The 12,787-nt window shown below is 27.9% G+C and overlaps 1 protein-coding gene across 1 annotated transcript in view; it reads left to right on the top strand.

The window, feature by feature from the left end:
- Positions 1-11,449: 11,449 nt before the first annotated feature.
- The window catches only part of LOC135219191 (hemolymph clottable protein-like), a 300,161-nt gene continuing 298,823 nt past the window's right edge, over positions 11,450-12,787 (top strand). Inside the window, exon 1 of the mRNA XM_064255746.1 lies at positions 11,450-11,774. Coding sequence (XP_064111816.1) covers positions 11,738-11,774 — 37 coding nt within the window. The 5' untranslated portion in view covers positions 11,450-11,737. The remainder of the gene's footprint in view (positions 11,775-12,787) is intronic.

Below are 12,787 nucleotides of genomic sequence, written 5' to 3'. Positions count from 1 at the left end.
TATTTACTTTTTTAACGACGAATATTTTCAAATTAGTAATCATGAATATGTAAAAAATTTATGCAATTCATGACCTTATACTGCCGTTTAACTTTTTATTTAAATAATTATCTAGTGCACGCTTCTTCTTGTTTCTACTGAAAAAGCGTCAGTTTCCTTGGATCCCTCACGGGACTCGTCATTGTTGACAATTTTTGTGAAGAAAGTGCCCTAGTGTCTATGGGTACAATTGGTGTGCAGATTTAGCCCATGGAATGGAATGTTTATTGACACAAGCGACTCTGCAAACATCGAGATGGCGTCAATCTACTACATTTTTGGTCATATAAGTGAAAATTTCGAAAGCATCATGGAGGTATGTTTGCACTGTGCATGGCTAGATTTAAAATAACTTCTGTTTAATCTTAAAATATGACCGTAATTTCTAGCTTTGGAGAAAATACTTACTTCGAAGGATAGTAGAGGACTCCCCACCGACGACTCGTGCCCATCTCTGGTGTCAGGACGTGTTAAAGTACTCATTTGGAGGGTGGCTTCACACGCGGTAAAAACTGGATCATCTAGTCCAGTCGGTTGTTTCCCATATATATATTATATATATATATATATATATTATATATATATATATATATATATTATATATATATATATATATATATATATATATATATATATATATATATCATAAGATGTGTTGTAGTATAGAATATATATATATATATATATATATTTGTGTGTGTAGTGATATATATATTATATATATAATCATATATATATTAGTATATATATATATATATAGATATATATATGTAGTGTGTGCTATATATATATATATATATATATATCTATATATATATAATGTGTTGTGTGTGTATATATATCTATATATATATATATATAATATATATATATATATATATATATATATATATATATATATATATAGATAGTATATATATATATATTATATATATATATATATATATCATATATATATATATGTATATATATATATATTATATATTATATATAATATATATATATAAATACATATATCATATATATATATATATATATATATATATACATATACCTATATATATATATATATATATAGATATATATATATATATATCTACATATATATAAATAGGAACTTACTTAGTTCAGTTCTCTCTCTCTCTTCTCTCTCTCTCTCTCTCTCTCTCTCTCTCTCTCTCTCGCTCTCTTAGGGGTAACTTGATTAGTTTCACACCTAGTTGCAAGCCCATATATGATTTTAAGGGTAATGTCCAGTAAGATGACTTCGAAATGATATTGCTGTATAGTATTTTAGGATGATAGCTGAAGGTATATTTGGTTTTTGGACTATTAGAATAGCCCATTATAAGCATTTTAGTTTGAGAGGTAATACTACAATATTTGGTGTTTGAATTTATACCATTACATATATCTAAGTATTTTTAGAGTGGGTTACCAGTATATAGTGGATTTTCAGTTTTTAGTATTCATGTTTGGTTGTTGTCCATAACCCCCTAGAATATCTGGGTCGACTGTATATATATATATATATATATATATATATATATATATATATATATATATATATATATACATATATATATATATATATATATATATTATATATATATATTATATATATATATATTATATATATATATATATATATGTATGTATGTATGTATATTATCAGCTATTGTGCTTAGTTCATATGATTCATTATAGTATAGTGTAAAGGGTTATGGAGTAACGTCGATAGTGAGGCTTCGCTGTCAGCTCTTCTTCTGTGGAGAGGAGCAGTGTCCTCGAAGTCCTAGACGTGTTGTCTGCTTGGAGCTGCCCTGTGAAAAACTGCACCTTCTGCTAGATAGAAAGTTGAGATTCAACTCTTTTTAAATGTTTTAAGTAAATTTCTTGGTGGCATTGCTCACACCTCCAGCCCTCGGTTAGCTCTTGTTGCGATGGCTGCCTGTCGTGGGCATCAGTGAAATGGTGGTGGATGGGCACCTGTTTTCAGTGGGTCAGCTTTCTCCTGTGAATCGTCTTAGGGATGTGTTCAATTAGTCCTTGCTGTGAAGTTTACTCATTGTTGGGTTTATGAATTTATAGGTGACGTTCATGCATGTTTCCTTCGGTCTTCCAGAGTTACATCTCAAGGTATATTTTTTTTTTATTACAGACATCTGTGCTTTAGTTAGATAATTTTGTAAAATAATACACAATATTTAATTACCATCTACAGTTGACATTTACATAACTTTCCGAGATCAAGATATTGATAAGTAATTCTTATGTGGTAAATTTATGCACATTGAAATGTACGGAACTGCTTCGAAGAGTATTTGAGAGGTAGAAAATTTTGTTAGCGTTATTATTGCATATATACTTATCATTGGCCCAAATTTACAACAGTGACTAAAAAAAACATGCATATAATATGGAGATAAAGAGCAAAGGAGTAAAGAAATTGGAGCCGAGCAGTAAAACGGGCATTAAACAGCTTAACATTTAATTTAATTAAGGAATTCTCGTTTCTCGGATAAAACTGAGCAAGAAGTGGTGACGTGTCTTCGATAAAACTGAGAATCTTTTTTTTATGGGACAAACACTGTTAGACTTACGTAGATTTATTAATTCTTAAACAATGATTGAGTAACGCGTGGAATTATGTTTTTTAAGTGAAGGTTTAATTATTGGCAAATATGTGTTGTAAGACTTTGGCAGTTCTGAGAGAAAATTCGTGCAGATTATGTGGTAGTAAAATCCTAAATTAACTCAATATATTTCCTCTAAAGTTTCAAGTCTATCTATCGAGCTGATTAGTGTCATCATTGAAGTTGTAATGCTCAGAAAGTCCAAGAGTACCAGAGTAGTTCAAGAAAAGCTTATAGTTCACGTCACTAGTTACTGTCTCTAGGGATAATAGTATAGAAAACAAGAAAGTTTTACGGTAGACTATAGTATATCTTGTATTACTGTATGAAATGTCAGATGGAAAGATGTGCGATTGTAGTTTCGGAAGTTGATTAGTACGCAGAAACTTTTGTCCTAAAATGAGATATGTCTAACTTAAGAGGACTAGCTTAAAGTTAAGGAAAACTTGTGTATGCTGGTCTTCTTAATTAGGCTCAACGATAGGGAGTTTACATGAGAATAGACCATGCAGTTCTGTAAAGACGGCCCAAATTGAATATATTTCGCGCATTGAAGGTTCCATGTTTTAATTTTTGTTAATTGTTTGCTGTATCGATAATATATATATATATTATATATATATATATATATATATATATATATATATGTATATATGTATATATATCACACTATATATATAGAGTGGTGCAATTTTTCTGCTGTTCTGTGCCAGACCCGTCAAAGGAAACCCTACTTACTCTAGAACGTGTTAATCTTGGAAGTTAATTCTAGTTACTTATTTACATCAATTCGTATCTTGTGTGGCACTAATTAATCTCTGTAACCTTTTTAATGTAGCAGACAGTGCCACGTACAGGGTTATATAGAAAACCCTGTTATACCTTTGCATTTTCAGCTAAATTATACTTTGTTTTAGTGGAATCACAGAGTTTCTCTTGAATCAATAAAGTAGGTTAGTATACTTTTTATTGCATTAAATTACTTTTCTGTTCGCTGCCCGATATTGTTGGTCCACCGTAGTCACAGATTAATTGTCCTGTTGCGAAGTAATTTAATGCAATGAAAAGTATACTAGTCTACCAAATTGGTTCAAGAGAAACACTATGAGTCCACTAAAAAAAATGTATAATTTAGCTAAATATACAAAGGTATAACAGGGGTTTCTATAGAACCCCGTGTCACTGTCTACTACATTAAAAAAGACTAGAAAGATTCATTAGTGCCACACCAGGTACGAATTGATGCAACTAAATAACTAGAATAACTTCCAAGATTAACACATTCTAAGAGTAAAGGCCCGTCCTCATTAGGAAACATTGTTTACTAACAAAGTTTGCGAACAATGTTTCCTAGTGTGGACAGGCCTTAAGATTAACACATTCTAAGAGTAAATAGGATTTCCTTCGACGGGTGTGGCACAGAACAGCAGAGAAATTGCACCATTCTAGACTATCTATGATTACTTGAGAATATGATGCACTTGGAAGTTGTTTATAAGAACACTGTTGCTTGACACACAGTTGGACACAACTACTTTCTCTGAAGATAAAAACAACCCTGGGCCAATCGCATGAATTTAAACTGGAAAACAACCATTCTTGCTTTTTTTTTAATACTCGTACTTTGAGTGATATTTAAAAAATGAGCCAAAAATGCCAGTGTCATAAAATGATGCATGTGATATATATATATATATATATATATATATATATATATATATATATATATATATATAATGTGTGTGTGTGTATATATATACTATATATATATATATATATATATATATATATATATATATATATATATAAACTTCTTATTCACAGCTTGATGCCTTATTTGTTGTTCTTGTACGGTCCCTATTTCATAATTATTTTTGTTTGGTAATATGTTTAGCAGGAAGGTGGTCTTCCTAACCTCCATTCTTCCTAAAAAAAAATCTCTGGAGTCTGGTGGTACTGGCACATTGGTAGGTACCGGCGTTTGCCCCCCCCCCCCCCCCTCATTGACGTAGAGACAATATATATATATATATATATTTATTATATCGAATAATCTATAATATATTATAAAATAAAATTTGAAAATATATATATATATAATATTATATAATTTGTTTGTATTATATGTGTATATATATGTATCTATGTAAATATATCTAATAATTCATAATATTCAATATATATATATATATATAATCGTATATTCGTAATCATATAATTATATATATATCTATATATCTATCTATAATCTCTATAGATATAATATATAATATGTATATTATATATTAATCTTACTATTCATATATTAATATATATATATTATATTATATGTATTATATATCTATAATCTTATCTTCTATATATGTATATATATTCTAGTATAATAATATATGTATAAATATAATAATAATATCTATCTACTAATAATATAATTATATCTATATATATTATATGTAAGGTGTTATATATAGTATAATATAATATTCATATGTATATATATATTGTAAACATATATATATATATATATCTATATATATATATAAATATATATAATATAATATTATATAATATATATTCTATATTATATATATAGATTAATGTGGTCTATCTGTACTACGTTCCTATGGTGTTTTATCAGATTTTGTCCATATATTATATAATATAATATATATATCAGTAATCTAATCTCTTATAAATACATAAATCTAAGATCATATCAACACATTTTCCGTGCAATTGCATATAACATATATCCCGCGCTACAATGTCCTTTAATATCTAATTCGCTCTACCTCGGAAATTAATTATTTTAAGTTTTCAATTTTATAGTCTTAACCCAAAGGGGAATTTTTTCTCGATAATAAAATTTGCCTGGTCCAGGGCGCGAACCTATAGTGTATATAATATTATTAATTTATATATATAATATTATTATATATCCTTATAGATATTATATATATAATATTATATATATATATATATATATGGTATTATATCTATATATATAATAATATATAATAGTATTCATATTATGTAAAGATGTACATAATTTAGTTTGTAATACATATACATATATATATAATATAATATATATATATGTGTATATAATATAATTAATATATATCTAATTATATATATATATTATTATGGATATGTATATAATATTGCATAATATTCATATATAATATATATAATAATTATATATATATATGATTATATATGTATGTGATATATAATGATGGCATAGTCATATATATCTTAATATATATATAAAATTAATAATTATATATAGTATATATTAATTATTATATATATATATTAAATGTATATATAATTCAATATTCATAATATGATGATATATAGTAATATTCCCGTATGATATATATATATATATATAGATATTATATATATGATATAATGATCTATATATATAAATGGCTTATATATATATAAAATTCAGTCATATAGATATATATAATTTCATATATATGATATACTATAATAGTTTATTATATATATGATATATATATATGTATATAGATATTATTAAATATGTTATACTTATATATATATGAAGATGAGTGATCTTAGAATATCTATCATATATAATATCTAAAAAATGGGTATATATATATATATATATATAATAGTTTCTATATTATATATATATATATATCTATATAAGTAATAATTATATATTATTTGTAATTACATTCTATCTATATATTAGGTATAATATATTATATATAGGTTCATAAATTGTTAAAATGTTATTATATTATATGTCTATATAATATAATTTGTCGATTATATATATTTATGTATTATTCATATGATATCATACTAATATATATATATATAATTAATATATAAATATAATGTATAATATAATATGATAATATAATAATATATATAATATATATATATATATATATCTTATAAATGTATATATAACCGTAATTATATTCAATATTCATATAATAATTATAATTATATTATATAGTCTTAATAAAATATATAAATATTTTTCTAATATATATATGTATATTATATAATAATTTATTTAATATATCTATATATATATTATTAATGGATAGGTATACCAAGTATTATATATCTATATATATATAAATATAAATGTAATGGATATATATATATAATATAATTATATCTATATAAATGTTATATAATAAAATAAATTGTATATATTTTAATTTTTTATATATATAATAAATATTCATATATATATATATAATTATATATATATATATATATAAATGTAACTGTTATATATATTATGTATATATCCTGTATATATATAGATATATATATTATATATATAGTGTATATAGTAATCCATATAATATATAATGAATATATAGTTCATTTCATATGTGTATATATATATATATTATTATTATATATATATATATATATATTATTAATTGTATATTATTAATTATAAGTATACATATATATACTTCATATTATATATATATATCTATATATATATATATATATCTTCTCTATAAATAATCAATCTATATATATATACCTTGGTATATATATATATATATCTGAGATTATATTTATATATATAATATATATATAGTAGATATATATCTATAATATAATATTACTTTATATATTTATATAACATATATATATAGTATATATATCTAGTATATTATCTAATAGGATATATGATATATAGATATATATATTAATTAAGATATATAATTATAACTATATAGATATATATATATATATATATATTATATATTATAATATATAGATTTTTCTATATAATATACATATAAATAAATGTAGGTATATAGTTTATTTAATATATATAATCTATAAGCTATATTTAAAGTTGTATATTATATATATAAATATTCATATATATATATTATATAATATTATCTACTATATATATATATAATGTGTCTATCTGTATACGTCTATGTGTTATAGATTTGCCATGATTATTAAGCCCAAGAGATCACATAATATCGAATCCTCTGTAACTTGGGATTAACTCGCATCCCAGGGTAATATATAATTAATTGGCTAAATGGTAGACAAATGGCCAAGTCCACCTTCGTTGTATCGAAACCAAAGGCACTGGTTCGTATCCAGACTGGGGCGGCAGATTTACTTATTAATTAATTATTCAATTCTCATTATTGTTAATTATTCCGAAGTATAGTGAATTCGATTGATTTATAAAGTGAGATTTATATATATATATATATATATAATATATATATATATATATATATATATATATATATATATACAAACAGGGCATCTTGACACTGCAGAAGAGTGAAGGGGAGGGGACGGGGAAGAGGATGGAAGGGGGAAAGGAGGAGGCGAGGGAGAGGGAAGGAGGAGGGGGATGGAAGCCCCAGAAGCCTCGAGAATTCCCAGAATCCTCCGGGATTCGCAGTGTGCATTCAAACGCACCAACAAGACAGACACACATAATTGTGCTCAATTTGGGATACCACCCTGAAAATCCATTTATTGCCGGATCGAATTGTCTTTGTAGCTGTAAGCATTTGTGTTTTCCTCTTTCATCCTTCATTATTGAATTGTGAGTCCCATTTTTACCTGTTCGTTTGTAAATAAACCTTAGAATGTACTCCTAAGGGTCTGACTGGCAACTGTCCACCAATTCTGGTTTCCTCTTGTAAATTGCAAGTAAGCAGCCTCTTATTCTCAAGACCAGGTAAGATTGCAATATCGTTATTATTACCCGGCAAGCGCTTGTTATAAGTAGGATTCGTACGAACCGTCTCGCGGAGTTTTATGATTTCGGGGAACCGGCTAAGTGTAACGACCGGTTGACCACCTGAATAGGCGGTTGTATAAGCTGAGTAGAAGGCGTAAGTTTGAACTCGTAACAGAAATTGCATTTAGCAATATCACTGGTAATCGTGGCATCAGACTGAATCCCTGCCTGAGAAGGAAATAGGGTTATGATTAGGTGTAGGGGAAACGCAACAGTCCCATGAATATTTATCAGAATGTATGTCTTGTAATTAGGCTCTACCGACATTATTTATTTATATATAATATCCTTCATGTTCAAGCTTCTTTCATGTTTCAGGTCATACTGACCATGATATTAGGGAATGTATAAGAAAATACGATACTGATAATGTTATGCTTATTCATAACTATTTTTCAGCTCGGAGAGTAAGCTTATAAACTTCTTTGTTGTTGTTGTTCTTGCTGCTGCTGCTGCTGTTGTTGCTGTTGGGGGAGTAGGAAAGGTCTATGGAAAACCTTAAAAAGGAAAAGGGTCTGAAAAAGGTGTTTCGTTTTGCAGGAATTTTAGGATAGGATATTTATGATTTATGTATTTGAATGAAAATGAAATAATGTGCATGCTGAACAGTACATTACAATTATTTCTAATAAAATATAGCGTATTTATTTTAATTTTCGTTGGTGATACAACGCTCTATTTGACCATAGGTTGTAGCACATTTTAATTTTGGTTAAGTTACGAATATAATGTCTACAAATTGTGCGTGGGGGTTAATCTTGCACTTGTTCACAAGTATGCTGGAGGTCAGGTCACGTCTTGTTTATATTAAGGCATTGCTGTAGAGGTAAATTCCACAGCCTTAATTTATGTATCGTTTGTTGGTTTTTATATGTAAATACCTTTGAAGCCCAATAATAATCTCGCCGCAGTGGAAGAATGAAATAAAACTTATGTCAACACCAAAATTAAATTCTGCAAAAAAAAAAAAAACTGCATTTACACCGCAGTTATTTAATACGCTTCTGATTTCATTTGCATATAAAAAAGCAACAAATGATTCATCAAATTAAAGTTGAAACCTTTACCTTTATATCATTGCCCTGATATTAAAGAAATATGATCCCGCCTCTAGCTTACTCGGGGCGCATGCTAAAATCTACAGTCAAATAGAGCATTGTTTCACCAACAAATATTAAAATATATACGCTGTATTTTATCAGAAATAATTGTTCGTTTTTACTGCTTAACATGCACATTATTTATTTTTTACTTTTTAATTTTAATAAGTCATTCATAAATATCCGATCCTAAAATTCTTGTATCTTTAACTTGAAGCAAAACATCTTTTTCAGACCTTTGTAGGCTTTTCCATAGACCTCTCCTACCACCCCAACAAGAACAACGACAACAACAAAGCAGTTTGCAAAGCTTACTCCCCGAGTAAGCGAAAATATCTCTACAAATAAAAGAGTTATTGAGGATTCTGTAAAGTACGGGTTTTCTTCAAATAGCAGTTTACGCGGTTCTAGACAAGCTACAATTCAAACTCCATTTACATATAGAAAATCAACATATGATATATCAAATTAAAGCTGAGATCTTTACCTTTACAACGATGCCTTAATATAAAAATATATATTTATAAATAAAGGTGTTGCGTGTTCCGTGAATTCCGGGCCTCAATCTCTGGGTACTTTGTGTCGCAAGATCAATTTTGATGGGTCGCAGGCACACAGGGAAATCGTTCTCAGTCTATTTCAGTTGCTTAATTGAATTTATTTTTTAACCACGGATGGGTTCTCTTGATTTAGTCTTGTGAATGAAAATCAGTGCCATGGATTCTATCAATTTAGTTTTGTGAATGAAAATCAGTTCCATGAATCCTGTAAGTTTAGTTTTGTGAATGAAAAGCTATACACATTATTTTTTTCCAAAATAAAGTGTAGTATATATCGCTGTACATTTCCTTTTTACTCTGGGTCGCGAAGGCCTGAAATGTTATAAATAGGGTCGCCCACTAAAAAGTTTGAGAACCACTGTGCTATACTGAAAATCTTACCCTTTTTTTTTCTTTTTTTTTCAATAGATACACTCTATATCTGACGGTTTTCTTTCGCTAATTTGGCGAACGTCTACCATCATCTGATCGCTCATGGTTAGTCAGTAACCTACTGCATCCCGTCCTACAGCGAATCGTGAGTGAGTGCATAGGTGTATTTCAACAAATAGTTTATTATTTTTCTGTGATAGAATAGCAACTTTCAATGACAATGCAGCAAACTGTAGTCAAGTATTTATATTTTTACCTTATGAAGAATACACATAATCATAAAATCTATAAACAGTAATGTACCTATGATTTATAAGAATAGTAGTGATGATTGAAAAAAGCACAACATTCAAACATGGGTATACTGGTGCATAGATATATCTTCATGTTATGAAGTTCATTACCTACTAGTCTAGTAATATAGACACTCTACAATTTCTATCATTATAATGATGCTTTGCCAGTATTTAGATATTTTATTTGTGAAATATATATAGTTCATAATTTTATTGGCTAGAATCCAAGATCAACGTTTGAACCGAAGTGGAGCAAATTGGACGACGTGCTTTTGGTGATAGAACCGGCTGACAATATATTTGAGTCCCACCATGATTTATATATATATATATATATCTACTGTATGTACTATATTCATACATGCATACATATATATACATATGTGTGTATATGTATATAGTTATGTTTGTATACATTCACACATATATATAATATATTTACATATACCTTTTCGTAAACAGGTACATTATCAAGCTGGTTGTGTTTATTTACATTGCTTTCATACGCATTTCACCGAGGCGTCATTGAATTTCTCGCCAAGATTTATTTTCATCTGTTGTTTATTTCTGATCATACACTATTCATTATAACTGGCCATACACTATTCGTTCATTGAGTGTAATTCCTTTGTCGATGTCCTGACAGGAAAGGAGGCAGTTCCCTCCCAGTGGCGTATGTCTTATCATACTCAGCGCTTCCCCAGTGTAAACATCGCAGGAAGAATAATTGCCCTTGAATCATTCTGTCGCTGGGTCCGTCCCAGTCATCATTTCCGTTCTCGACTCCATCCGGGACGACGAGCAGCTTCTCGGAGTCCCGCCTCTTCTGCTCTGTTGTCAGGAAGAGACTCTTTATCTTGCAGGAAATCCGAAAATCAGTTCGTTTCTTACCAGCGTTCGTCACTTCCTCCACAGAATTAATTTGGCCTCGGAAATGTCGAATTCATTGATTTCTTTGTCTCTGCTCGTTGGTGAGTATATTATTACAATATTTGTTGTAGAGGGATGTAGGCTGGTTTTTTAATGTCGTATATATGACTTTTAGCAGGTCATGTACTTGTCTTTTTGTTCCGTAAGAAGTTTCTTCGTCGTATTTACTTTGTAAAGTGAATATAAGTGAATATACTCAATCCATCGGAAAGGAACCGAAATGATTCCGTATTTGCTTTTGCTTGGTGAGAGAAATTGCATTTTTTTTTTTTTTGCTTATTTATTTCTTTTTTTATGATTTTATGACGTGAGTTGATAGACTATCGGGACCATTAATTACCTGTTATTCTCATGTTTTCCTACAGTAATTAAGTACACGAAATCATTTGGTGGCAGTTTTGTTGTGAGTTTGCCAGTAATTTTGCGTTGAGTTTTGCTTAGTGAGTAACTTTAAGGCCTATTGGGATAAATCATTGATATTATTATTCGTCGATTTTGTTTGTTAATAGTTTATAAAATTGTAAGACTGGCATTTCACGTCTTTTCGTTTCGTGGATTTAACAAATTTTTTGTATAGATTTATTGTTAATTTGTTTTGCTTTTTTAGTGAATCTGAAAAATTTCGAATACAAGCTTTTAAGATGAGTAGGTAATTGTTTTGCGTATGATGAGTGGCACGAGAAGAACGGAAATGGGAAATGTGGACATCCGTATCATTCGTGACTAGATTAACTTAATAACAAGTGAGAGGAACAGAGTGTAGTAGGTGATTGGGTGTTGTCAAAGAAGTTGAGGAAACGTATTATCCTTTGAGGAAAGGATAATATGTTACAAAACGTAAATTACTTATGGATAAACTTGGTGCCATTTGAATTACAGCGGTCTGTCCTGTATATTGTTTTTGAGATGGTCACGTGGAAAGAATGGAGATTGATGGGCTGGAGATTAATATATTATATATATATATATATATATATATATATATATATATATATAATATATATATATATATATATATATATATATTATATATAATATATGTATATATATATAT

Source organism: Macrobrachium nipponense, chromosome 1 (genome assembly GCF_015104395.2).
Source record: "Macrobrachium nipponense isolate FS-2020 chromosome 1, ASM1510439v2, whole genome shotgun sequence".
Lineage (NCBI taxonomy): Eukaryota > Metazoa > Arthropoda > Malacostraca > Decapoda > Palaemonidae > Macrobrachium > Macrobrachium nipponense.
Note: the sequence above shows the minus strand (reverse complement) of the source record. Positions and strands in the feature narration are given on the sequence as shown.